The sequence below is a fragment of the Acanthochromis polyacanthus genome, chromosome 5, assembly GCF_021347895.1.
Source record: "Acanthochromis polyacanthus isolate Apoly-LR-REF ecotype Palm Island chromosome 5, KAUST_Apoly_ChrSc, whole genome shotgun sequence".
Taxonomy (NCBI): Eukaryota; Metazoa; Chordata; class Actinopteri; family Pomacentridae; genus Acanthochromis; species Acanthochromis polyacanthus.
In genome coordinates, this window is record NC_067117.1 from 19995588 (window position 1) to 20021785 (window position 26198).

Below are 26198 nucleotides of genomic sequence, written 5' to 3' on the forward strand. Positions count from 1 at the left end.
AAAGTTGGAATTATAACCAGCTTAGTCGTTTTGTAGAGTTGTATTATTTAATGGTGTGTTAAAAACATATAGAAAAGTTTCAGTCATCTGTTTTTAAATGCAAAACACTTCTAGTTTATATATAAATACACACACGTTTTGCCGTACCTTCCTAATAACAACAGTGGTATTAACAGAAAAATAGATGTTCGCAACTATGATAATACGTGTCAACTTTTTTTTTCCAGGGTGCTACTAAATTAAAAAAATGTAAACATTTTAGCATAGTGCAGACTTACAGCATGGCTTTTAAGGCTGCTCCCTTTTTCTTCCCATTGTTGAGTTTAGAAACAACAGATGCAACTCTTAAAAAACACTTGATTTACCTTTATTCTATTACTGTTCCTCCTCAGTTGCGACTGACACAGCAACACTGATTGTAAGGTGTGTTTGTCTGTTCTGTTTTATGCCAGTTGATATCAAGAAAGTACTTTCCCCCCCCCCCGTTCTTTGAGCGTAGTTCTTATGCTTGTGTTTGTGATTATTCAACTTCATGCATGAATCATTTATTAGCTTTAGCCTAATTGTATGCATGATCCACAATTATGAAGATGAGGATAAATAGGAATACATGGCAGAAACAGCATACTGGTAATATTTAGTTCATATTTTCAGGAGAGCTCATGTTTTATTAAAAGGGACCGAGCTCCCCGTGGCTCCCCTGTAATTTGCACCCTGCATTAGGGTGTTAGCTGAGATGAGACTCTCGCTCTCTTTGCTTCTTTGGCTTTGATTTCACCACTGGAGTAACAAAAGTTGGAGTCAGTGAAGGATTCAGAGCTGGATCCAATGCTGGGTTCAGGGTGAGAAGGTCCAGTATTGGGGTGCTCTGGTCACCTGTTGGAACACAACACAGTTAAAAAGGAAACAGCAAACAATGGAATGGTATACTCATTTTTTTTTTTTTTTAATTTCTCCAGTGTAAATTTGCTTACCAATGTTGTCCTCTTCACCACTAAGTTCTGGATCTGGACTGTGGACAGAAATCCGGGCCAAAGCTGCCAGCTCAGTTATGAAGCTTTCTTCTGCCTCCTAATGGACAAGACAATGCAGTGCTTACAGAAAATACATGTGCAGGATTATAAATATATGCATGTACATATCATTAAGCCAAGAATTACAGCAGACACGAAGCACACTAACCAGTAACTGCCCTTTGATTGTTTCCATAGTTTGATCCTGGGCTGTTTTCTTCCGCTTCAGCTCCTCATATATCGTCTCCTGATCCAACTCGCACTGCTCCAGCACCTTCCTTTTATGAAGTTCAACCCTGATACATGAGACAATACAGGCAAAATTTCAATTATGATCTTTTATTGTACAAATTAAAAGAACTGTGCCCTTAAAATTACCAGCACTCCCAGTGTTAATGTACCTCTGTTGAAACTCAGCAGAGGCAGGTTTCTTGCCCCAGTTCACCAGCTCCCTCAGCAAGGCTTTGTTCAGCTGACTGCTGCTGTCTTGCTTCTCATTTACCTCTGAAGAAAAAAAATGACAGCAGTAAAATTAACTTAGATATTCTATGTAACTTGCTACACTCTGTCTACTCAAAATAATGTATTTTTTTACTCGTAAATTACCATGTACAATTTATAGTGTAAATGTTGCCATTCAGTGTGTTGTACCAAAGCTAGACCAAAGCTATTTTGATCCACACTCCCACGGCAGGTCACAATTACAGCAACTTAAATAACAAACTACACAAAATAGGACACATTAGAAAAATTGAAGCCACACAGAATTGGGAAATTACCTAATACATACAGCAGTTGTGTAAATGGTAAATTGTGTTGTGGTTGTCGTCTCACCATTGTTTGGGTTTGACTGATCCTGCTGCAGTTTTTTGGTAATGTCCTGAAGATGAGAAAAGTAGCTTTCCACCAGTGAAGTAAGAGAGTCTTTGGTCACATAGACGCTCTCTGCAACAGCCTCTGTCAGGTGACGCTAATGAAAAATAAAGTTATGGTCTGCAATATGCCTGGGAAAAGGATGACAGAAAGTTGAGTCTAGCTTTATGATAGATGAATAAAATCAACAATAACTTCAACTCAAAGGCTACCTTCAAGCCATCGTCCTGTTTGGAGGTCTGTGTCTCTGTGGGTGGAGCCTCCATCATCTGCTGGATGGCGTGGCTCAGGGCATTGCCTAACACCAGCTGTGCATGGCTCTGAAGAAGCTCCGTTCCAGTTTCCAGTTCAGACAAGAACTCCTGCTGGAAGCTGTTCCCCAGAAGCTGACTCTCTGGGCCCAGATGTCTCGCTGCGAGGCTGGTGCTACTGTTCTGTGATTGTTAGGAGAAAATGACAGTGTTCAGTGTATTGCTGTGTCCCTATCTCCTGACAGGAAATTAGTCCAAATCAAAAGTTAATTACTAGTATAATACAAAATGGCCCTAAAATGGGTATTCATAGTCAGTATTCAGCCAAAATACGAGATTTACATGTGTATACTTTTCCCACCTTGAGAGCTGAATTAGGACTGGCCTGGTTTCTACTGGGATCTTCCATGAGCAGAGCTCTGAAATCAGTCTGAGAGAGCGTCTTCAGCTTGGACAGTCTCATCTCCTTCAGGATGTGCAGACAGACGTGTCTGACCACAAAGTACCTCTGCATCACCACCAACAGGTGCTCGTGTTTCTTCTCTATCAGCTGCCCCATTTGACTAAAAGAAAGAGATCACGTTCCATTATTTTTATTAACTCATAAAAATTGATGTAGAGACTGTGTAAGTAGTTCTGGCCACAAAGAAGACAGTTGTGTTGTTAAATCTGATGTTAGTGTAAATGTGGTTGTATTTATACCCTCAATATGCCATAAATATTTTTGTCAAGTCTTCTCGTTTCACCTGTTGAGTGTGTAGCTCTGTCTGGACACGGTGGCTCGCAGGATCTTCATCTGTTGCTCACTCAGATGTTTCAGGCAGGCCTGCACCAGAGCAATACCTTCACTCCATACCTAGAGAAACATACATTAACATAATTAAGCTCTTGCAAATATCTGATGGAACTAGACAGAGTTATCATTAAACAATGTTTTAAAACAAAAGTTAAATACTGAAGGAATCCAGCTGCCAAGCACCAAAAAAAGAAGTTGACCAAATGTATTTGATCAACCATATGTTGTCCACCTGTCCATCTTTATCCAGCTCTGCCTTAATGTCCTCCAGTTGCTGCTTGGTGGTGCACTCGGCCTGCTGCAGCTGAGCAGCCAGCTCCTGCTCCAGATCCAACCACAGCTTCTCACAGTGTTCAGCAGAGAGCTTTGTTTGGGCTGCAACTGATGTGAGGAAGACATCCTTGGCTAGCTCTCCAAGCCTCTTTGACCAGGAGTTGCGAAGCTTCTAAGAATACAAGATTTTCCATAAGTGTAGCAGATATACAAGCTCAAAAGTATGTACATGAATGCACAATTTAGCATTAAATCTTTTACCCTCCAAAGGTCACAGAGGGCGTCAGCAACCCTGTTATCCTGCTGCAGCTCCAAGTCAGAAAGCTGTTGCCTGTGTTTCATCAGCAGCTCCTGGTACACCTGGAGGGAATATTAGCTCAGATTTAGATACCAGTAGATTTACATGTGCCTTTTTGCCTACATGTATGACCAGTATTAGCACAGCAAAGATTAAGAGAAGAGACTCATATTTCTGTCTTAATTAACTCCAGGGATCTACAGCCAGTGGCTTGGCCTATTTATTAGGTAACAGTAATCCCTGCTCACATATTGATTGATGGGAGTAAAATAGTTTGACCTTGGTGAGCTCCTGCAGGTCGCTGTGAGTCTCTCTCAGTTCCAGTGTTTGGCTCCTCTCTTTCATCTGGCTCCTCTGAAGCTTTTTTCTTTTGGACTCCTTTTTGCTGCACTTCTCGTTCACCAGCTCATTTGTCTTTCTTGTGCACTCTGAAACACAGAGTTTACCTTTCACATAAGCTTGCCTAGTTAAGGATTACCCAAATATTTGCAGTTTGTAATGTGGAACATGGTATAAATGTTAATTAATACATCTTATTTCTGGTGATAGATAAGCAGTATTGATGATATAGCTTTCAACACAAAAGTGTCTTGTGACTTTACAGCTCTTTAGCTTAATGAGGCTCCTAACGGTGAACAATCTCTTCTGTCATGGATGTTTCTTGTAAGGTTCTTAAATGTGGATGAAAAAGAAAATTAACGTCAAAAAAGCCCCGAAAGGCAAAGTGGTAGTTAATTAACTCCAGCAAACACTGTTTACATTTAAACAATGTTATCGTGTCTTTGATTGCTGTTTTGCTGAAAGATGCTGCATAAAAGTCTGGGGTCTGCTAATAAGCATGATATTCTGTGCTGTCCTGAAAGAACCTGACCTTATTTAAGGAGCTAAAGAGGATTCACAGAAAATGGTCTATTTTCAGAGCACACCAGCTAAGTTTGAAAAGTAGGCTACATATTATACATTACAAACTAGTTGAATATAGTCAAAGACTCTTTGTCCAGTGTTTGAGTAGGTCTGTGCCAGTTACTTTCCTCCAGGAACAGAAGACTTATATAAAATGCCATCTTTTGTTTTGAGTGTACCTTGTAGTGAAATTTATTAAACTGAAACCATTTTCAGGCACGCATCTTACCCTCGGTACACTGCTGAAGGCCTTCTGTCAGAGTGGCCTGAATCTCTGAAAGTATCTTTTCCATGTGGCTGAAATTCAAGACATCATCACTTGTCAGCTGTTCGAGTGTTGTGGCGATCAAACCCTGTCTCAGAGTTACTTCTCGCCTCAGCAAGGCAGGCTGGGATTGAAGAAGCCCTGTGAGCTCCTCCCACCACAACAGCTTGTGTTGTATCCTCTAAGAAATGGAAATGAACAGACATGTTTAGAGCCACATGCTCACATTCAGGTCCTCGACTGATGGGAACCAAAATGAGTAGTGAGCACAGCCACTGAGTGTTGCTTTACCTTTAGATCAGCCTCTTGTACCTTCATCAGGTGGTTCTCTACTACCAGAAGTGTCTGAATTAGAGAGAGAATAACACTCTGTGCTTCATCTGGAGAGAAAATGCCGGTCTTCTTCAGCACATGCTGGCACAAGTCTTCTACCTGTTTGCTGAAGCTCTTTGACTATGAGGAAGCAAGAACATCAGATATCCCATTCAGGATTAGAAGATTAACACAGGCTAGAGTCTAATAGATTTAGAATAAATTGTTAAATCATTTGCTTTGTCTTTACTGTTTGAAGGCCATATTCAAGGAGATCTTTCTGAGCTCTCTCAATCTCTTCCAGCGTGCAGGGAGCATTATGACTCTTCTCAGTGACAGTTTGGCCTGTTGGCAGCTCTTTCTTCAAGTCATTCAGCTCCTTAAGTAAAAAAAAAAGGCAATATTGGATTTAAAATTTTGAGGTCAGTGTTTCTTTGTACAACAAATTGAGAACTGCAGTAACATTTCTTTTTATAGAATTATGTATGTGCATGTGCATACAAGATGCCATCTGTGAGTAGTTGACATGTGGCTCTACCTTTTCTTGAATTTGAAGAATATTTTTGGCAAACTCGGCATCATTTTTGTCTTTTGGAAACCGACAGTTGAATATGACTTTCACCATTTGTAGAAAAATCTGAATTTTGAGGGTAAAATAAAACTGTTTAAACATTGGCATTCTTTAAAAAATATAGTAATTATCTACAAGCAGCTATACAGTCCATGATATGAGAAATGCTCACCAGGTATTTTTCTTCTTGAAGCTGAGAGCAGTGATTTTGTATATCCTGCAGGGCCAAACAATAAAGGCTGATCCTGCCTTCAAAGCTGCAGACATAACAAACAAGTATTATCACTTTCAGAAAACTCACATTTGTGCATACTTGTGACAGTTTGTGATGTGTAGATAAGACTTAGCCTTTCAAGAGCACAGGCTCCTACCCTGTTTGTGTGAGTGTGTGAGGGTAGTGAGAGACCCTGTTGAAACTCTGGTTCTGTAGGCTCTTGGGGACCAGCGAGGATGAGATAAACTGACTGCTGTCATCGTTGTCTTGCTCTTGACTCAGAGACTCTCTGTCCATGGAGGACGAAGACTCTTCGTTCGGCATCGCTGGCAACTTTGAGTGCTCATGTAGTGATGGATTGGATGCTCCATCTGCTAAAGGCTTACAGGTGTGGTGAAAAAACAGACAAATGTGTTATCAGTAGAAAGCTAGGGCTTTGTTTCTGTCTTATCACTGAAATACACAATTAAGAAATACCCCCTTTAACTAGCAGACTGCAACCTAATATTGTCTATTAATACATGTTACTTGAAGCCAAGGAAGAGTTTGCATTAAGTTATTGTTTTCTATTCTTTGATAACTTGCAGTTATCAGCATTAGGGGTGAATTTTGCTGAACTTTTTGACATACAAAAATATGTAAAACTAGCAGGAGTACATTTTTCTGATATTAATACTTTACAGAAAATAAAAATAACACTCAAATCGGTGGTCTTAATCAAAATCCATACAACTTGAATATATTTGGACTAAGCTGCTATTATGCTGTGTACATGTGATTTGCACATTTCAGCCATATGCTACAAGCATAGTAGACTTACTCTGTATTTTTGGTTGATGGGATAAACCACCTTTGCTCTGGATGCAAATGCAGCCACATCACTGTTCATGGGTGGCTGCTTCTTCTCCTGGTCAATCAGTAAACAGAGCAAAAGGCTAGTGAGAAGTTAATTAGTAAAGAAAACTGTTGTGTGACCCTGAATGCAAGAGCATGTCCATGTTAATCTTGCAAAAACCTGAAGCATTCAGTCTGTCTTTATGCTGCATGAAGCATGTTTATAATACAGACCAGGTTATTCACCAGTGCAAAGCTACAACAGCTTTCAGACACTGTCGGAGTGTTACAGTTTGTATTACTTTGTCATTAGTGGTGCCACTTGTAGCCTCCTTTCTGCTGTTGCTGACACAGTCACTTTGGTTGTTGTCTAATTCCCCATCATCTGGTTCCAGCAGCCTCCTTGCATTGTAGCCCTAATAATAGGATAAAAGAAAATGCAAAAATGGAATACAAAGAGTTCAAGATGATCAAGAAAGTGACTTAGTGAGATATGATGATGATGTGTGGTATATGCTTACTTGTCTCGTCAGCAACAACGGCTTCAGGCAGAAGACATATAAAAGAGCAGCTGCTAATATTCCCGACAGTCCTCCACAAACTGTAGCCACAGTCAGAAGCCCAGTGTAGACATGCAGCGACTCGGCGAAACTGACCAAAACATCGGTATCACATTCCGCCATTTCTTACCAGCTTCAATCTATAGCAAACGTTTCTGTCATTTCTTACCAACTTCAAACTGTAGCATAACTATGGACGTTAGCATCTTAGGACAGCTGTTCTGTAAACTGTAACATCTACAGCTAGCTAAAAACTCATCTCGCCGAACTTCTCGCTTTTCGCGGTAAAGTTTTTGACTCGCATGCATGTGAGTTAGAAAGCTACATTTTGGGAGAACTTATCTGAGAAAAATCAACTTTTTTCCTCCAAAGCGACAAACTCAATGGGTGGACGGAGATTTAAGGAGGCATCTCCAGACTGTAAAGCTGGCTAGCTACCACCGGAAAAAAATATATTTTTCAGTATTAAAGCACAAGTAATGGTTCAGATTTTTTTAAATGGGAGAAATCTGCCTGTAATGACATTTACGTAGTGCATACTAATCCAACTTGTGATTTTTAGCATATGTGTATTATTTTGATATCCACCGCATTCAAGCTACCTCACAGGATCCTTTAAATTAAAAGGCACAACCGGAAATTAAACTCTTATGACGCTCCTTGAGGAGTTGCCCGTTCCACTCCTCCCAAGTTTTGGAGATGTTTTCCAAAGTTAGTCAGCGACGGCAATTATGGCTCATGTGTTTGTGTATAAATCATTAAAACGGAGTGTGTTTCTCCTGAAACGTTAATATACAAGGAAGATGCTCCTTTGTGTCGGAGACGCTGTAGGAGTTGATGTTTCTGAAGAACAGCTGCGGGAATGTTTTCGGTTTTTAAGGGACACCGTGGAGAAACAATGCAGTCAGTAAGCTAGTGGCTCTCCTAGGTGGCAGGGCACCAAGTTACGAATGCTTCGGGTACACTTTGTCGTGGAGAGGGTCATAATATGGTCACTTTTGTTGAATATTCACGTTTTGTGTACATTTCCGTCTTACTTGTGCGTCCTTCGCTGTCACGATGTAACGCGACGTACCGGTGTAGCGGAGGACGGAGCTGGACGTCAGCCGTGTTCTAACGGTTCCTCTGTGGACACATCATGGCACACAACTCCGCCTCCCCTCCCACTGGACCATGGGGTGAGCACAGAGGTTGAAAAAGCTTACTAGAGATGAAGGTGTAGTCTCTAACATGATGGCTGGTAGATAAACAACAGTTAGTCTTGATGTCTTCCCATGCTCAGCTGTATACTGATAATTAAAGCAGGGTTATTTATGATGTATCCGTGAAAGCAACCAATATTTTTGATTTACCTGCCATTTGAAAGCAATCTAGCACATCTGGCTTTCTCTTTGAGATATTCTTTTCTTCATGCATGCCTACAAGCTGTCATGAAGCCATTGCACATCTGCAAGTTAACTGTCCACATGTTAAAAGTTTAATACTGAATTATTTTTTTTCCATTCTCAGAGCCCGGCAATGCAAAATGATCCAGGTTGGAAATCAGCAGACCTGACTCTGCTCAGGATGGATGGTTTGTACTTTTTTCGTCATTCTGTACAACAATAATACAGAGATTAACACATCTCCTTTCTATGCAAGCATCGGTTGAATCATTGCTTCTTGTGTTATGTTTGTGTAGTTTTTGCACACCTGAATGGTAACTTGAAAGTTGTACATTGATTTATGAACCGTTATTATGAAAATCTTTAGATGATCTTTCCATAATATGAGTAATTATTTGGTTATTATGTTACAGTTGCAGATTCAATAGAATTATTGTGACATGGACAGAAAACGACACAGTTACTCTGTATGATTGAATTTTTACTTTGCAGACCCTCCTTAAATAAATGTACACAGTGTAGAAAAAATAAAGCATTTCTAAGTAAATAAGCATACCTAAACTGGCTGCGACAGTGGTCATAAAGTTCACTTTGCATTTGTAAACTTTGGTTTGAATAAACTGATTACAGTAGTGATTAGGAAGTGCATACTGCATCAAAGTAAACAGGTATGCTTGGGTGTGGAGCTCAGTGAAATAGTCCAGTTTAGTGTGAGATTCCTCAAGTGCTTTTCAAACACTTTGTATTTCCCTGACAGGTACGATGGAAATCAATGGGCCCTGGGGGTTTTATGGATGGAGGCCACTCTCTTCTTCAGCTCCTGCTGGTCCGTGGGGACACTCTTTTTACTCTTCATTTACCTACATGTCAAGCGTCTTGCACCTCAGGAATAGAAGGAGGAGCACTCTCACCAGATACAGCCCGGGTCTGTCTCTTCCTCAGGTGTGTTTCAGCATTAACCATAACCATTCCTACATTTACATTTTATCAACAGTTAACTGAAGGATTGTCATGTTGTCATGTGCAATTCAGTGATTGTACAATGTTTTGAATTCCTCTGCAGGTTCAGAGTGCTGCACCGCCGTCTGCATTTCAGGTTAAATTTCAGAAGTGTGCAAAGGTACATCAACAGCATGGACACAATTGTAACCCATTTTATTGATGCACATTTGTTTCCAGTGGATTTAGTTTAACCTCTAAATCTGTAAATGAACATGCTGGTGAGCATTCATACCTTTCTTTGTCAGGTGAAGCTGGACACTGATCCCCCTCAGCTGACATTCTTCCTGGAGATTCGCAACATGGGGCCTGTGGGCGGCACCAACCTGTCTCAGGTGGCTATCAGGGACTCCATTTCTGGAATAGTACCTGTAAAAACTGAAGGCAGGGTAGTGGAGAGCGGCTATCAGACGTTTGCCATCGATTCATTGCAGGGTATGTCAGAGAATCAGAATGTTTTAGAAGATTTTTTTAACCCAGATATGTAAACAGCTGTTCTGTCTACAGGCCTGCACACTGGTTAGTGGTTAGCACTGTTGCCTTGCAGCTAGAAGATCCCAGCCTGGGATCTTTCTGCATGGACTTTGCATGTTCTCCCTGTGCATGCGTGGGTTTTCTCCGGCATATAGAGATAGCCTACCCTAATGAGGATTAAGCGGTGTATAGCCACTGGATAGATGAATGTTTTATCTACATGTATTCTCTTCAGCATGTTGTTTTTCTTTTTTTGTTAACTTCTTCAGCTGGATCCCGGGTTGGTTTCAATTATACTGCTCATGTAAGGAGTCATAAGAATGAAGTTCTTGACCTTCCAGCTTTTCTCACCTTCTCAAATGCCTCACAGGTATTTTTTCTGTTTATTTTCACTCAAACATTAATCCTCTTACAAAGAAACTTTGTTAAACTGAAATGGTTAAGAATGGTAATGTTTTCTGTATCATTAAACCACTTCCTGCCTTCTTACCCCGAGTATTGTTTTCTTCTCCACAGAATGATGTCAGTATGTTTGGACCATTAACAGCTAATCTAACGCTGAGGGTGAATTCCACTGACAGGGTAAGCTGAAAACAGATTCTTAATTGGAAACACATCTGCACCTTCAGGCAGCACATGTTTGTTACTCTGATGTTTTCAAGTTTTGCTGTATCATGCCCATAAAATTAGTTTAATGGTAAAACTGATGTGTCTACCCATCATTTTAGATTTATCCTAATCATGGTGTCCATTTCGCTGGATTTGTTGCTGGGTTCTTTGTCACTTTGGTGCTGCTGTCGCTGGGGTTTCTGGCCATGAATTTGATCGGTCTCAGAACCAGACTCAGCCTTCTTCAGCAAAGGGTATCACAAATTCAAACATCTATGTGTTAATCCAGTTAATCCTATTGATAAAATGTTATTATAAGCAGTACATTTAAACGCGTTTGTATTTTTGGTATTGTTCATAATTTTAATAATATTTAAAATCTCATTTTGTTTATTGTTTTTATTTTTGGGGGCGTATTGATGTCTGTACATTTTGTTTATTATTTAAGCTTTTCAGGGGTTTTTTCTGGTGTACGTTTTTTTTTCTTCAGAGAAACAGAGGAGATTCAGACCCTGAGTATGCAGATTGCAACCTGAGTGAAGCAGTTAAAGATGAGGCAACATTTGAAGACAAGATGGTGGACATCATGGTGCTGGAGGATCCACAGAACATGTACCAGGCCTTGGAAAAGTGAGTTGACCAGCCCAATAAGGTGTTTGTTTCCTTTTTTGGAACAAGAACTGACAAAGTTACTGCTAATCAGAACCAAATGAAAGAAACTGACAAATGTGAAAGTCAATGTAATTGCATTAAAGAAAATTGTCAGTTTTTGCTACCATGTTGTCTGATTTCTTCGTTACACACCACTTAATCCTGCTTACTCTGTATTTCGTCCCTTAAGCCTTGAAATGTCTACACTGCTGCATGCCACCAACAACCTGGAGGCCACAAGGATTCAGATTTACAAAGACGTGATGTCCTCCCTGCTTGGCGGCCTGCGATCGCGAGGCCAGGCCAGCGCCCAGGCCCAGCAGAGGCTGCTCAGCGTGCTTCACGGACAGCTGCTGGGCATGGAGGGCCGACTGAAGGAAGAGCGAGGGGCCCGCATGGCCGCCCTGGCTGGTCAGTGTAACTTAGAAACTCGGGAAGAAATGGAAGCAGAGCACCGCAGAGAGGCTGCTGAGAAGGCCCAGGCCGAGCTACTGTGTCAACATGCAGACCAACAGGTAGCATTAGTAAATAGTGTTTTTTCAAAAATATATTTCTACCTTTAGTTTTCTATTTGATTACTGAAAAGCACAACAAAAATATCCTTTTAAAATGCCAACAAAAGCAGATGTTTTTACATGTACAATCACTGAACTGTAAACCTAATTTTGTAATGCTACCAGGAGCTCCTGCAGTGCAGCGTCCTCCTGGAAAAGCTGCACAAGCTGAGCCAGAGTCGGCTTCAGCGCATCCTGTTGGTTCGACACGAAGAATCTTCAGCAAAGGTCCAGAGGCAGATCATCGAGTGGCGCCGGGTGGAGCTGCACAAGATCTTCTCTGAGGAACTGGAGGAGGCAACTAGGATGGGCGAGTTGGAGAAGAGCACAGCCAAGAGTCTTCAACATGATTATTTTATTTGTCAGGTGAACAATCAAAGCTGGTTTTCAGATTAGCAGTTATGGTTATAATGGACCATTTGAATATGATACTCCATTGAAGTGGAAAAGAAAGTAGACTAAATTTGAATGTGTTAAGTATTTGTGGGATTGCATTTTATTAACAAATCATTTTAAGTTGCTTGCAGTTATGGTTAAACATTAACATGTAAATGTTAAAAATGAAAGTAGCGGATAAATGATGATGAGATTATGTGACTGTATTTCACCAGGATCAGCTGGAGGAGGTTCTGGATGTTGTCCTTGCCAATCAGCGTTATGTGCTATCTGAGCGCAGTGCACAGAGGAAGTTCCTGGTGCACAGCCTCCACAGTCTCAACGGCCTGATTTCTGACACATTCTCCAGCACCTCCAGCAACCTGGACAGCTGGTTCGCTCATATCAGGAGGTCAGTGCTTATTTATATAATTGTCAACTCAGAAATTTGAATCCCAAGCTTTCCAAATTCAGGTTTTTACGTTTGCGTAAGGAATACAACACAATATTTTTAGTTATTTTCTGACATGTCATTCACATCTCAATTTTGTTAATCATTCAATTCAAACTCACTGTTTACTATTTGCACAAGTATCCTGAGACGTTTTCGTGTAGCACTTTGTTGTTTTCTCCACCAGAGGGAGCACTGTGCCTGCAGAGCAAATAGATCAGCTGCAGGAGAAGTCCCAGAAAGAGCTGGTGATGGTGAGGCAGAGGCTGGACGAGGCTCTGAACCAGGAGAGGAGGGCCATGCGCTGTGGACTGATTAAGAAGAGGAGGGAGCTCATCTCTGACATGGTGAGGAGACCATGTATATTCAAGCATGAAGTATTCATTGCAGATTTAAACCATAAAAGCTGTTTATTCCATAGTGCATACATACCATCATTGTTACATCCTACTTTGTACATTTCCCAGGTGAGAATGCACAAACAGAGACAGAGAGATTTGTCAGGCATGTCCAAGGGTCTGGAGGAAAGAATAGAGATAGCACAGCACCTACACTGTTGGCAGAACTTACTGACAGCTCACAGCTTGGAGCTAGCCGAGCTTATCAACACCCTGGATGAGGAGGCTGCTGCAGACATCCGCAAGGTGCCACTCTAACACTACGCATCAGATACTTTCATGAGCAAATGACTGCGCAAGACACATAAAATCCATACTCAAATACAAAATCAAGCTTGACTGTGTTAGATTAATCAACTGATCCTCCATCTGTTCTTTAGGTGACCATGCGTGTGATCCAGGGAGCCATAGCAGACGTCAAAGCCATCCAGCCTTCTGCATCACAGGCTGTGTTGACACTTCTGCCTCCAGGAGAGCAAAGCTCCCTGCTGCAGGTGGAACCGGACCCCGCAGCAGGAGGACAGGCGTCGGGACAAGGAGCGAGCGGTCTCCTGCAGGGTCAGGAACGGCTTCACCAGGAAGGCAAAGCAGCATTACGCACACTCAGCTGCACCAGAGAGGCTCTGCAGGAAGCCATGGAGAAAGAGCTGCAGGAGCAGAAGGAGCTCAGGGCCGACTGCAGAGATTTCTTCCGGTCAGTGATACAATAACACCTATAATAACACCACTCATCTCATTTCAGTGCATTCAAACATGGGGAAGTCTTTGTGTTCCCATCAGTCATTAATTTTCTGGAAATGGAAGTTTTTTTCTTCCCACAAAGTGCTTGCTCATAGGGAAACATTGGATATGTTGCGTGTCTTTCTATAATTTAATACAGTTTGTAAGGTCCTGACCTTAGTATGTGTAGTGTCCTGAAATGACTTCTGTTGTGAATTAGTGCTATAGAAATACAACAAAATTAAATTAATTAGAAAATAAAATAAATTGGGATTTTTTTTTTAAATTGAGCACTTTCTGGGTGATGCCAGACATCTTTTTACTGGTTCCACAGGTTTAACCCATTAGCTGGTGGGAATTCTTCCAGCATTATCAAAGGTAGCAGATACCAGACTGTTCCCCCTGTAAAACTTTTGTGGATTAAAAACTAACTCCAATAAACAATAATTACAGAGTAATGTTATTCAGCTTTTTTTAGGGCAAAAGTTGAAAGCATTCCCAGCACAGCCTTGTGAAGTCTCTTGGTGGAATCCAGATGTATTTATCTGTTTTGCTCCTCTCTGTTGCAGGCGTTTGTGTTTGTCCCAGCTGACTCTGTCTGAAGACGACAGGCTGAGGATGAAACTGGAGTTTCAGAAGTGTCTGTCTGTGATTGATCGCTGTCTGATGCTGCCCCATGCTGTCTCCAGAAGTAAACTCCACGCTGCCCTGACAGCTTGGAGGAAGGAGGCTGAGAAACATATGGTAAACGTTTATTCAGAATTCACTTTATATGCTCCTCATGAAAATTTGCATATGATCTGAGTCTAGTGAGTGCTACCAGGATAAGAAAGAGGAGGAAACTGATTGAAATCAACCCTCTGGACCCCAAAACCTAGTGGTAGGTTTAAAAGGCACGTTGTTTTTATAAAATGTACACTATTTATTAGCTAGAAACTGTAAAAACGGAGTATTTTCAGATTTTTAACTTTTCAACAGCTATTGAGCCAATCGTGTGTGACTTACGGTTTTGTCAGGAAAAATTAACCACATCTAAGCTTAAAATTGGGATATTTAATCAAAATTGCATAATTTTTCATGTTTCATTTAAAAATGTGCAAAAATACTCAGTTTACTGTAACCAGTTTCTGTAAAAAAAACAAAAAACAAAAAACGAAACACTGAATTCTGGGCTCCTCAGTGCGGACGGAGAAGCCAGCAATAATCATGTGACAACAATTCAGAGATTACAGTCTGTGTTTACTTAAAGCAAATAGGAGAAAAGTATGGACGCAAGGTGCAGGACTTTATATTGCAGTGACAAATGAAGCCACAGTGGATAAAAATGTGACAAGAGCAGAAAATTCCCAGAAACCGCTTAGAGGGTTAATACCTTCACCATTAATTTTAGAATTTAATCAACACGGCCTCATAAATTTCAGCTGAGTTGTGGAAGACATTAGCCAAATCAAATTTTTTTAGCTTTCTTGGACTGCAGTTGTTGAATTGCACATAATGTTAAGGTTTAAATGTCTTTGGGAGACATTGATCAAAGCGCACTTTATTTCATGAGAGTTCTTAAAATTATTATGGGAAAATGTAAAACTCCCATTTTCAAAATCCCCAGACGTTCTGCTTTTTTCTATAATTAATGATTGGACTGTTCATTGGAATCATTTGAAAAGATTTCTTTTTTTCTTTTTCCTTTCATAAATTTCTCATAAAAATGTTTGTCTTTGCAAAAAAAAAAAAAAAGCAACCTCCAAACCCACTTTCTTTGGCTGTTTGTGGTAACTTTGATTATATAAATCTGTTTTTGGTTCAGATCCCCTCTAGATACAGTTCTGAGAGAAACCTATGAGCATTTAACTACAGCAGGAGGTAATAGTCCTTTTAATATCGTCTCAAATGAATAAGAAATGGAGACTGGGGATTGCCAGTGCAAACCACACTGCTATCAACTTCAATTGTGTGGCTGCTGGATGAGAGCACATTGTTATTCAGAAATAACGAAGGGCTCCACAGAGCGGTTTCATTACTAATCACATTGTACCAGTGTGCTTGGAGTCCTTTCCCAACCACCTTGAGGTTATTGTGGTGTTTCTGCAGACGCATACGCAATCCAAGGGGAAAACCAGTGAAGCCAGACTGAAAACAGACACATCTGACCTGCGGCTTTTCCAGAAAAGACTCGAGGACGGCATTCAAATGTTTGAGAAGGAGAAGGAGATGGAGACTGGTGTGATGGACAAAGTAAAGCTGTTTTCTTATTGATTGCTTTCCAGCCCCTCTATTAAGATCATGAACTAGTCGAACCCATAATCCCTGAATCTGTGTTCGGGTTCAATGTCAAGATTGTGCATGAGGTGGTTTTGAATTCATACAAGAGGACTGAAGCTCATCCATTCTGACTTTTGGCAGGTGTTGGAGGAAATGCAGAGAGAGAGAGAAAATGATCTGCGCCGTCAGGCAGACGGCCTGGCGATGCAGATGGCCACCATCCACTACCAGAAGGCTGAGCGGCGGAGCAAAGTTTTAGAGACCTCCAGAGCCATGGTGACCCTGCACGGCCTGCTCATCCAACAGCTCAGAGAGAGAAAAAACCTGGAGAGACAAGACATGGCTCAGAGCATACAGAGCCACTGCCTGGTTGGTAGACTCATGTTTAACCCCCGTGTTGTAACACTGCCTGTTTGGCAGCTGCTCAGATAATAGCGTTTACTCTACAATATCATTCAGACAGCTTCATTTTAAACATTATGTTTTTCGTGTGTCCTCTGAGAGTTTTCCTTTCCTAGTAGATGTAGTGACAAAGTTCATAGTACACTTTTATTTGATGGTTAATTTGACTTAAACAGGGCCTAGAGGAAGCAGAGCAACAGCTTCAGAAGGAGAGGTCAGAATTGGACGGTCTGCAAGCTACTCAGCCAAGAGTAGAGTCAGGTAAAGGACACCAGGAGGATTCTGATGCTGCAGAGGAGGACAGTGAGGAAGGAAATGTGTTTCAGCTGCAGCTGGATTGCAGGATGACGTTCATCCTCCAGGAGGCTTTCTGCAAGTGTGAGCAGGTCATCGCACTGATGGCTGAAAGGTGAGCTGTCACGTCAGTGTTGTCTAAGGAGTAATGAGGAATTTTTGGGGTTGACACCGGCTATTAAATTTTACAACGTGGAAACTCTGTGGTGTTTTCAGGTTCCAAGCAATGACTGCCAACAATCAAGCCTTAGAGGAAATCAAAGAACAAATGGAGCTCAAGAGACTTTATGCAAACTGTGATCAGGTCTGACTTCATTCAGAAGCTAATATCCAGTTCATATCTGTAATACAAACTGTAGAAACTTTGCTTCTGTGTGCTTTCCAGGTAACAGAGGAAATCTGTGCTTACGGTTCTTCTGTGCTGCTCTTTATTTCAGGATCTGGAGTTTGCATCTCGGCTGGTGAAGCAGAGCCAGGTGTCTGCTGAGGTTCTACTGGAGGCACTACGTCTCTTTTTACCAACACTACCTGAAAGTGAACTTCTTTCAATCACTGACGCCCTCTGCCCCAAACAGCACCATGTGGCAGCGTCTGCAGAGCAGGAGCACTCAGGGTAAGAACCTGGTTCAGGTTGGATTGTTTTGGCAGACGTTCTTGTAAAAGTCTAGATTTCTATCTTTAATATGTTTGTGGTGGGCCTGCAGAGGGAACGTCACGGTCATGCACATGCAACATGTGCAAGCAGTAACTTTCAGCAGTGAGAAGCCCACGTGACGCTGTGCTATTAACAGTGGGACCTGTGTTACACATGTTTTTGTGACCACTGGTATGTGCTCACTTGAGATTTCTCAGTGGACTGCAAACTGGGGCAGAGAAGAAAAAATAAAATTCTGTAGTCGGTCAAAGGCAGGATGATCAAGCCTTCATGTGATGAAAGGTGGGTCTTCAAGTGAAGAAATAGCGTCAGTGGAGAAGGCCACAGTTTTTAAGACTGAACAAGGCTTGTCAGGTCAGGAGTGCAATAGGAACATGCTGGTTATTTTCTTGAATATTCAGATCATTGTGCCCCTGTAATTAGATCCCCAGAGTCAACTGTTTAGTCAGAGTTCTGCTGTAGCGTCCTGAGGTGTCATAATAGATGGCATGCAGGTGGAGATTTTGCTCCCAATGACTTCTTCTTCTTCCCTAAAATTAAATTTAGGTTGAAGGGTCACTTCTTGACATGTCTACATAACAAACTTCCAGGCTTTATTACAAGAACTTCATTGAATGTGATGGTGGCCAAATTTATGTTACATGCAGTTTTGGGATTTTTATAAGCACAGCGTCAGAATGTTTTGATCATACCTTGTGATCATACAGTGTTGGGTCACGTTAGGTGAATAACATAGATAGATAGCTATTAATCCGTAGGTGAGTATTATTCTAGTGTAATGACAATAAATACACATCTTTTTTTAATATCTGTTATTGCACAAGCTGGTGTTTACCTGAAAAGTTGAAAGAGAATATCTGCACAGATATAGCCTCACTTTGGACAAATGTTTCCAAAAACCTTAGAGCTAACTAACTGTAGCATGGGCTGTTGACGGAGGACTCTACTCTGATGTACATGCCAAGTCCCAGCTCTAACCGTCCAATACTTTGCACCCCATTACCTGTGGTAATGGTGGCAGAGCCATTATTAAAAAGTCCTGGATGTTGGTATAATTTTGTCAGGAAACTCGTTTCCGGCAAAAAATGTGGTCTTACCACATCTTTTGAATCCCAGTGCAGTGCAGATGGTCTATTCCTTGTTTAATGAAGTTTATTTCATCATATTACTTCTTCAGTTTCAACACATGCTCTTATAATGCACTAGTGTTCTTTGATGTTTGTGTTACTGTCATTTCGGGAACCAAAAGAACAAAAAACTTGAATCTTGGGAAAACCTTTTTGGCCCAAGTACACAGTCTGAGTCTCAGCAGTTCAAGTTCTGTGGTTTGGGGAAGTATTTTTCTGAGTGAAGTCACTAATTAAATAAAAGCCGCATTTCCATTGCAGCTGGTTGAAACGGCCTTTTCCAAGCATTGTCTTTAATTTAAACAACAAATGCTGTTTGAGTACGACTCCACAAGGGTCCCTTTCCCAAAGCCAAGATAGGGAGATAGATTATTTTACTCATCATGTAATTTCCCTCTTTTCCTGATACACTGGAACTCTCAGTCTGGCCCCTGCTGAGTTTGGATTAGTTTACTGATGAATAATGTCTCATGCATGCGGTCGCTTTGGACCTGAGCTGTCTGGCTACAGGACAAGGGAATGAAAATTCTCAGTTCTCATAAACAGTATGCAAGACTTTTCTTCTTCAGCTCTTTTATTTCTACTTTTTGTTTGCAGAATGGAGCTGACCTATTTTAAATCGGATTCAGGAGTAGTCAGATAAATACGTCGGCCATTTAATAGTACAGTAGTGAAATCAAAGTCAGATTCTCATAGACAGGGCTGTTAATGTGAGATCTTTGATCACATCACTTAATTTAAAATGATGCAGAAATGCAGTGTTTTGTGTAAACGGCTGTACTGAAAGACAAAATATATCATCTCAAAATGCTGAAGCACTCAGAAAACTGGCTTTTTAAGTGTTTATGTTGCATTAAGCGTATGATTTCTACTAGATTCATCAAAAAGAGTCAAACAGGCTTATTCGATATTTTTCAGCATTTACTCGTAAAATTAGACGTGTAGTTTACAGAGCAACCTCAGTGTGTTGTTGTTGTCATACAGAAGGGTGATTGAACTCTCGTTTCAAGGTCTTACAGGCTTTCTGTCTTTCTACTTACAAACTTCACCCTGGTCCTTTTAGATTATTTTGTTAATTTTCACGTAAATGTGAAACTTCAAGTTTGTGTTATCTCAAAATGGCCAATGTTCAGAATTAGACTCCTTCCTCCCAGTACTGATGTTTATCGATGTCCTGAGCAACTACCTCAAATTTGTTCTGGTTTATTCCATATCGGTTTAATCAGTCACTCTACTCTGTTTAAAGTCGGTCTACAATCTAACAGCGGTTGTGTCCGATCACATGACACTTATTCCCAAGACCTGTTGATGATCTTTGCAGTCTTTAAGGGTTCCTTTCAGTTGCTGTAGACATTCTAGTTATATGACAGATATTGTACTTCATGTGCTTTAAGACGCTTCATAAGTACAGAAATGTGACATAAACCAAATCATGCTCATACTTTTGTTTCAAAATCAAGACTGTCTGTTGTGGTTTTGAAAGAATCACAGTTCTGTGTTTTAGAGTTAATCTGAAACACTAAATCTCTTAAAGAAGAAAAGCCTTGTGAGATTTTAACTTGATTTTATCTGGATTTATTTATTAACATGCTGTACCCTGCTAAGAACAAGATCAAATATTTAATCACCTTTAATGAAAAAGATCACTAAACTCTCCTCCTATGCTCCACAGGTTATTGCAGCGTGTCAATAGCTCGGCATGCCTGAACATTTTTTCATCAAAGCCAATCATTGTCTGCAGAGATTGTGTTGCAGTTAACGGTTTCATAATATGTTGGGGACTTTCTGACCAGGTGTGCCGGGGAGTCGAATAGAGTTCTTCCTGTCAAACTGAGGGAAGATGTGGTGCAGAAAAGTATGCTAAATATGTCAAGCTGCGCTGTTGAAAGAGGAAGGTGAGTTCAGCACATTACTGTTTTTCTACCAGCTGCTGTGCAAAGATTTGATGTTTCACTTCTACCAAGACTAATTTGTAGTTCAGCGGTCAACAGCATCATTGACAAATCGCTAATTGCAGTGAAATATGCCTTTCATCAGAGGAGTTTCAGGGCCTGGCTGCAGTGACTGCACGCATGAGGTAAGCACTTTAACGCTCCAATCCCACTAACAACAGCTCTTTGTCCTCTATAAACCTCACAGACTCCAGGAAAAGAGGCAAAGTCTGATGGAAAAACTGCTCCCCAGATCCCGTCTTCTGCTTCCAAGAGACGCTGCGCCACTGCTGGTCGAAGAGAAAAGAAAGCAGGACGGTTTCACCAAAGCACAGCTGCCTGTTTATAAATCAACTGTCTCTGTTAAACAGCAGCAGAGTGACGGTGCAAAAGACAGAGTGGTGGAGGCAGTGAAGGAAGCGTTACACGGCACAGCAGAGGAGGTCATGGCTTCGGCCTGCAGCACTCTGGGCAGTACTGCTGCTGGGGAACGGCTGTTTGTGTTTCGGGATCCACCTGAATCGTGTGACACTGTGGACATCCCTAAAAGAAACAGGAAGAGGAATTTCCTCAGTCTCAAGAAAGCATCAGTGGCTCCAACAAACCTCCCTTGAGGATGCAAATATTGTTCCTTTTCTAGTGTTTTTTTTTTATTACAGTGATGCTGATGGTATATTATGCTGACGTATGATGACACTAAAATCCAAAATAAACCTGTAGTTTTGCTGTGTAGCAAAGGTAGCAGATTTTCATAACTTCTCAAAGTGTATGTAGCGTCTGGCTTTGTTATCAAGTAAAGGCAGCTGATTTAAACTGTTAGCAGGTGTTTCTTCATCTTCTTTGCTTCAGATTATTATTAAGCAGGTCCTAAATAAGTGGTGGATTCACAGTTGTCATGCTTTTATCTGAAGCTGGCATCTCCTGAATGCTTCAGATCTTCGCACAAGACCAATCGTCATCAATCAGTTTTCAGGGGGTGGAAACAAGCCAAAATACACTTGTAGTCATGCAGTATAAAACAACTGATACTCTATAGCATCTGTAGTGAAGAAGATACTAGTACAGTGTTTGGTTTTTGATCTGAGGCTCTTTGAGACGCCTCTGATGCACAAGTTTAAATGGTATCTGAGAGAAAGTTCTGTAGATAACCTGTGAAATATCACTTTAAAGTCAAATGAGTCAAAATTCTATCACATCTCATGAATTATGTCATTTCTAGTTTGAATAGTGGACTATTTGCTCTTATGTATAATTAAAAATTAGCACTTTACATTTACTCAATTGAAAATACAGGTCCCTGAGCAGGACCTCAATGCAACAAAAGTTAGTACACCTTTACTGAGAGTCAAGTACTTTCTTTTCAGCGCATCTTTATTTTTCCCTTATCCTCCTCGGAATTGGATGATCCTGAATTACTGCCAGTCTTTAGTTGCTCTCTGTCAGAACTGTTGTCTTGTTCGGTCTTCCTCTTTAAATCCCTCAGAGGCGTTCTGTTGGATACAAGTCCTGGTTTTCACTTATTCTTCTGTAGAAACTCGAGTGATTTTGGCAGTATGCTTTAGATGCTTATCATGCTGGAATATTTGTCTTCTGCCAAACTTGCTGAATGGAAGTCATCGTTTAGTGATCATTATACATCTGTAAATATTGTCTCTCCGTCACCTTTTGCCCTCGAGCAGCCTCGTATCTTCACACTCCACATTCACTGAGGAAGTCCTGGCCAAACATGCTGCACTCTCATCAGAGCTGAACAAATTTATCTTGGTCTCATCTGACCCAAGAATGAGCTCACTTTATGGATTTTAGCAGCGATTAATCTTGCAGCTCTGTGATGAACAATCACAGGTTTATTTTCTCAGTTTCCATCTATAGAGGTTCACCCTGTCTTAGTTGTCAAAAAACTCCAATTTCCATTGATCTCCACTGTGACAAATCTGAAGCAGGTGTCCATTTGTTTTTCAGAGCTACATTGTGCACGTAGCACAGCGTACGTGGTGTAATTTTTTGGCTACTATGGTTTGTTCTGTACCTCCTGATTACTGGTGCAAACATGTTTCCACTGATTTTAGTTGGTCACTGATCTTCCTGTGCCTTTTTCTGTCACTGTGGAATTTGAAAGCCAGATTATTGGCAGTTTCTCTGGCAATTCTTTTTCACATGGATCCATGATGCAGACATGAAAGTCAGCATATTGGACAAAAATTAAGAAAGTTCTGGTGGTACCCCCTCCTCTTGTCCTGTGTGCCAAATTGACCCATTTAAAGGTTTGAAAATGTGGCGAAAAAATATATGTTCACAGTGAAAACTTGCACATTTTCGGGAAATTTTTGAACAATTTTTGGTGGAAAAATAATTAAAAAAAAATTTCTTTTTGAACATTCAGGGAAAAAAAATAACTGAAATCCAGCGGGAAAAAAATGGAATATTAGAAGTTGTACTTATTAGATATTTTTAGGAATTTTTTGGAAGTTTTTTATTCATTTTTTAAAAATATTTACGATTTTTATTTTTTAAATTATTATTTCTTGCCATTTTTTTTAAATAAAACTTTTAAGGGAAACTTTTAGGGAATTTTCTTCCTGAAGATTTTGCAAATTTTTTTAATAAATTTGGGGAATTTTTTGCTGAATTTTTGGATTTTTTTTTTCAAGGAAACAATATTTTTGGTGTCTGTAAATAAAGACAACAGGAGGATTAATGGGTCACTTTATAGCAACAGGAATGCAATTAGACTGATTGGAAATCTGTTTTTTTGTTACAGCGATGACAGGTTTTCTTAGTGTTCTTACTTTTGCTTCAACTTTGAGGGCTGTATTTGCTATATAGTCTTTCTAATGTATTACTTTTTGATTGTACATAAGATGAAATATTCTATTAGTCAACTTAGTAGTAATGCAATTATTGAGAGATGATGCAATTTGAAATCATTTGACTATTAAAGTGATTTTGCTCAAATCTATTGCATACTGTAGCACGTATCTAAGGTTTTTCTTGTGCAACAGTTTGAGTTCATGTGGTTACAGTTGATACATCAGCAGGAACACCTTGGATTTCCCCTCTGACTGCAGATCAAACTCCCCCTGACATCTGCTTGTCATGTTTTGGCACCGGCACTGCTTGATCCCATCTATGATTTATAGCTGACATTAATATCCTGCTTTTCTCTATCGGCAAACCACAAAATTAGCCGGGAAAATGCTGCAAAACTGCAGTCAGCGGGGCTCCATCAGTCATCGCTGCTGGTGTGGAATTTGCCTGAACACAACACTGATGGCTCCAAGAAACTGCAGACCCCAAATGTTTTCCCGAGCCTCGCTGCGCCTCCACGTCATCCTCCGTCTCTCTCTCTTTTTTATTTTTTTCTACCGCTCCATCCTTAAAACTGCAGCCGGTCCTCCTCTGAACTCCCAGAAAAGCCTTTGTAGGAGCAGCTGGAGGCAGAGCTGAGCTGAGATCCATCATGAGGCTAGGAACTCTGGTTTGCTTTTGCATCTTCGTGGTGCTGTCGGACTGCGCGCCTCCGACCTGCTACTCCAGAGCGCTGAGCCTGAGCAAAGAGATCATGACGCTGCTGGATAAAATACACACTTACCACCGCACGGTGAGCCAGTCTACCTTTGCTTTTCAAACTGGGACACGTAATGCATTCTAAAGATCTTGTTTTCTGGGTTGCAGAAAACGTGTGCTGAGGTTCTACCTACGATCTTCCTGGACGTGCATGTAAGTTTGGGACACGGAGGTCATACATGTGATGAGGGGAAACAGGAAATCAGCATGTGTGTTTACTATTTCTATGTAATAATCAGAGTTATTAGGATAAAAGCTTTAATTTAGTTCAAAATAAGATCATTGCACTGGTGTCTGGATGTTTTAGCGCCGATTCTACCCTTGAATAAGACAAACACCCTCCTGGGTTGTCCATAAATGTATTATTGTTTACAATATGAAGACTGATCTATCTTTGTAATGGGAAAGACTTTACCCATTGCAATCCTCACTCTTCCAAGGAATAAGTACCACCTTTTATAGACACACAGGCTTTATTCCTGTTTTTCATTATACGTAGGTTCTAAGTTTGAGCTTTTTATCCGTAATTCATCTGCCCAAAGACAAAAACTTTCTTCTTTGGTTGACCTCAAATCTTTTTGATGCCTTGTTTGAGGTAACACTATCATAATCAAGCTACATGAAAGTTACTCTAACAGCAGAAAGGCCTTCCCTAACAACAAAGATACAAACTAACAGCTCATGAATGATTTTACTTCAACATCAGACCTGTATCTTTTATTCTCGGGGTGAGAATCAAACTGCCACAAGCAGTGATCTGATGTTTCACAAATTCTCATCATTCATGCACAGAAAAAAGTCACATCAGAGTCTTTTACTGCACCCTCGGGTCATGTAAAATCAAAACAATTCACTAGTCGAGTTCACACACGCCGTTTAAAAGAGTCGTTCTGTTTCCCCAGAACTCCTGCGTCACCACCAAGCTGCGTGACTTTCTGTACGTGGTGTTAAATCATCCCAACCAGTACTGCAGAGAGCGACCCAGAATGGTGCTGCTGAAACGTAAAATCCAGAACCTCTACACCATCATCACCAAGCTGTGTTATCGGGTGAGTCATGCTTCCTCCTCAAGTACTCATGTTTTCGAGCTGGAGCGTCTCGACCACATGTCCTTTGTGTTCTGTTGGCAGGACTTGGTGTTTTTCACAGATGACTGCGAGGCTATTGACACCGGCCACAGCAGCCCTCACTATGCAGAAGACAGACTTCAGCTGCTGCAGGAGGAGAGATGAGCGGCACGCAAACAAGATGACAGATACACTCTATTTTAAAAAAAAACAACAACATAGTAGCTGTATGTAGAATGGTAAAGCGTGTACAATAACCTGACGAGGCTTTCGAAGGACACACAGTGCTGTTACCTTAGTTGGCTGTACATGTTGGTGGACATGTGTGGTTACATTCCAGCAAAGAGGGCAGAACTTTCCACAGGAAATTTGCTGAATGCCAACCATGCCGAGGAAAACCTTGAAATAATAAACCAATAAGAGATGCTTGTGAGTCGGACTTAGCCGCTGCTTACTTACCAGAGCTGATCAAAGCTTTGTGTGTCATGAAGAGAAATATGTTGTGTTGCTTTAACCTTTAGTCCCACTCACACCTTAAAGGAGCACTATGCTGCCTGTTGTAAACATCTGAGCAGTTTAACATGGTGGTTAAAAGGGTTACGCAAGAAATAGATGTGTTCAGCTTTGCTTCCTCACATGTACAGTATGTTCCTTGTGAATTTTCTAGTGTAGACAGTTTTATACCAGAAGAGTTATGACAGTGCTGCTGCTGCTGCTTCGACTGAAGCTGAATGAAATTAGTGTTTTACGGCCTGAAGGAGACTGAAAATGAAAGAATAGATCCGTCACTGTCATAGACATAGAAGAAGCTTGTTCTCTTTCATTTACACGTATGACGAAGATACAGTATCTCTTTTATGCAATAAAGCTCATGTTTATGTACCAGTTTTCATGACCCTGTTGCTTTATTCTCTGAAGAAAATTTGGAAATGTCTGGCAGATGTTTTTGGGAATCACTGCTAAGATAGAAAAAGTAATTTTCATGCTTTTTACACAAATTTGATTATTTTTACTTAAACAGTTAAATGTGAATTTATTTTGTTTATAACCAATTTCATGGTTTTTAGATCAGTGTACTAAAATGCTTTTTGTGTTTAGTGAACATTTTGTGTTTGTT

The 26198-nt window shown here is 40.7% G+C and overlaps 3 protein-coding genes across 6 annotated transcripts in view; 2 read left to right on the forward strand and 1 right to left on the reverse strand.

The window, feature by feature from the left end:
* Positions 1-21266, forward strand: part of LOC110955324 (limbin) — a 66082-nt gene extending 44816 nt beyond the window's left edge. Inside the window, exons 1-23 of one of the 3 annotated variants that reach the window (XM_022200261.2) lie at positions 7801-8341; positions 8673-8736; positions 9306-9490; positions 9612-9668; positions 9796-9982; positions 10291-10391; positions 10538-10603; positions 10750-10884; positions 11121-11260; positions 11472-11796; positions 11962-12201; positions 12447-12622; positions 12849-13008; positions 13129-13305; positions 13440-13753; positions 14349-14523; positions 15868-16011; positions 16180-16407; positions 16617-16849; positions 16951-17038; positions 17172-17347; positions 20310-20411; positions 20656-21266. In XM_022200261.2, coding sequence (XP_022055953.2) covers positions 8114-8341; positions 8673-8736; positions 9306-9490; positions 9612-9668; positions 9796-9982; positions 10291-10391; positions 10538-10603; positions 10750-10884; positions 11121-11260; positions 11472-11796; positions 11962-12201; positions 12447-12622; positions 12849-13008; positions 13129-13305; positions 13440-13753; positions 14349-14523; positions 15868-16011; positions 16180-16407; positions 16617-16849; positions 16951-17038; positions 17172-17347; positions 20310-20411; positions 20656-21061 — 4107 coding nt within the window. In that variant the 5' untranslated portion in view covers positions 7801-8113 and the 3' untranslated portion in view covers positions 21062-21266. Of the gene's footprint in view, positions 1-7800; positions 8342-8672; positions 8737-9305; positions 9491-9611; positions 9669-9795; positions 9983-10290; positions 10392-10537; positions 10604-10749; positions 10885-11120; positions 11261-11471; positions 11797-11961; positions 12202-12446; positions 12623-12848; positions 13009-13128; positions 13306-13439; positions 13754-14348; positions 14524-15867; positions 16012-16179; positions 16408-16616; positions 16850-16950; positions 17039-17171; positions 17348-20309; positions 20412-20655 lie in introns of those variants that run through there. The other 2 variants (XM_051948794.1, XM_051948795.1) reach the window with 2 other exon arrangements.
* LOC110955333 (evC complex member EVC) lies at positions 26-7680 on the reverse strand. 2 transcript variants are annotated; one of them, XM_022200273.2, is made up of 20 exons: positions 7125-7680; positions 6906-7019; positions 6590-6676; positions 5927-6150; positions 5728-5812; positions 5523-5621; positions 5235-5363; positions 4964-5125; positions 4637-4853; positions 3784-3932; positions 3468-3566; positions 3166-3378; positions 2884-2993; positions 2499-2700; positions 2099-2320; positions 1848-1983; positions 1415-1517; positions 1183-1309; positions 975-1071; positions 26-876 (listed from the first exon to the last, which is right to left on the reverse strand). In XM_022200273.2, the coding sequence occupies exons 1-20, from the start codon at positions 7284-7286 to the stop codon at positions 728-730; spliced, it is 2886 nt and encodes a 961-aa protein (XP_022055965.1). In that variant the 5' UTR covers positions 7287-7680; the 3' UTR covers positions 26-727. The 2 variants fall into 2 exon arrangements, with proteins under 2 accessions (XP_022055965.1, XP_051804756.1); XM_051948796.1 differs by lacking the exon at positions 5523-5621 and having other exon boundaries at positions 7125-7672.
* A 2448-nt stretch (positions 21267-23714) lies between the features above and the next one.
* LOC110955232 (cytokine-like protein 1) lies at positions 23715-25966 on the forward strand. Its single transcript, XM_022200139.2, has 4 exons — positions 23715-24048; positions 24123-24167; positions 24917-25063; positions 25145-25966. The coding sequence occupies exons 1-4, from the start codon at positions 23908-23910 to the stop codon at positions 25244-25246; spliced, it is 435 nt and encodes a 144-aa protein (XP_022055831.1). The 5' UTR covers positions 23715-23907; the 3' UTR covers positions 25247-25966.
* The last annotated feature ends 232 nt before the right edge of the window (positions 25967-26198 follow it).

What these genes read in the sequence shown, in the direction of transcription:
- LOC110955232 (XM_022200139.2), top strand. Translation starts at nt 23,908, where the DNA reads ATGAGGCTAGGAACTCTGGTTTGCTTTTGCATCTTCGTGGTGCTGTCG. An exon ending in CGATCTTCCTGGACGTGCAT is followed by an intron (nt 24,168 to 24,916) that starts GTAAGTTTGGGA and finishes CTGTTTCCCCAG; the next exon opens with AACTCCTGCGTCACCACCAA. An exon ending in TCACCAAGCTGTGTTATCGG is followed by an intron (nt 25,064 to 25,144) that starts GTGAGTCATGCT and finishes TTCTGTTGGCAG; the next exon opens with GACTTGGTGTTTTTCACAGA.
- LOC110955333 (XM_022200273.2), bottom strand. Translation starts at nt 7,286, where the DNA reads ATGGCGGAATGTGATACCGATGTTTTGGTCAGTTTCGCCGAGTCGCTG. An exon ending in CGTTGTTGCTGACGAGACAA is followed by an intron (nt 7,020 to 7,124) that starts GTAAGCATATAC and finishes TCCTATTATTAG; the next exon opens with GGCTACAATGCAAGGAGGCT. An exon ending in TTCTTCAAATTCAAGAAAAG is followed by an intron (nt 5,364 to 5,522) that starts GTAGAGCCACAT and finishes TTTTTACTTAAG; the next exon opens with GAGCTGAATGACTTGAAGAA.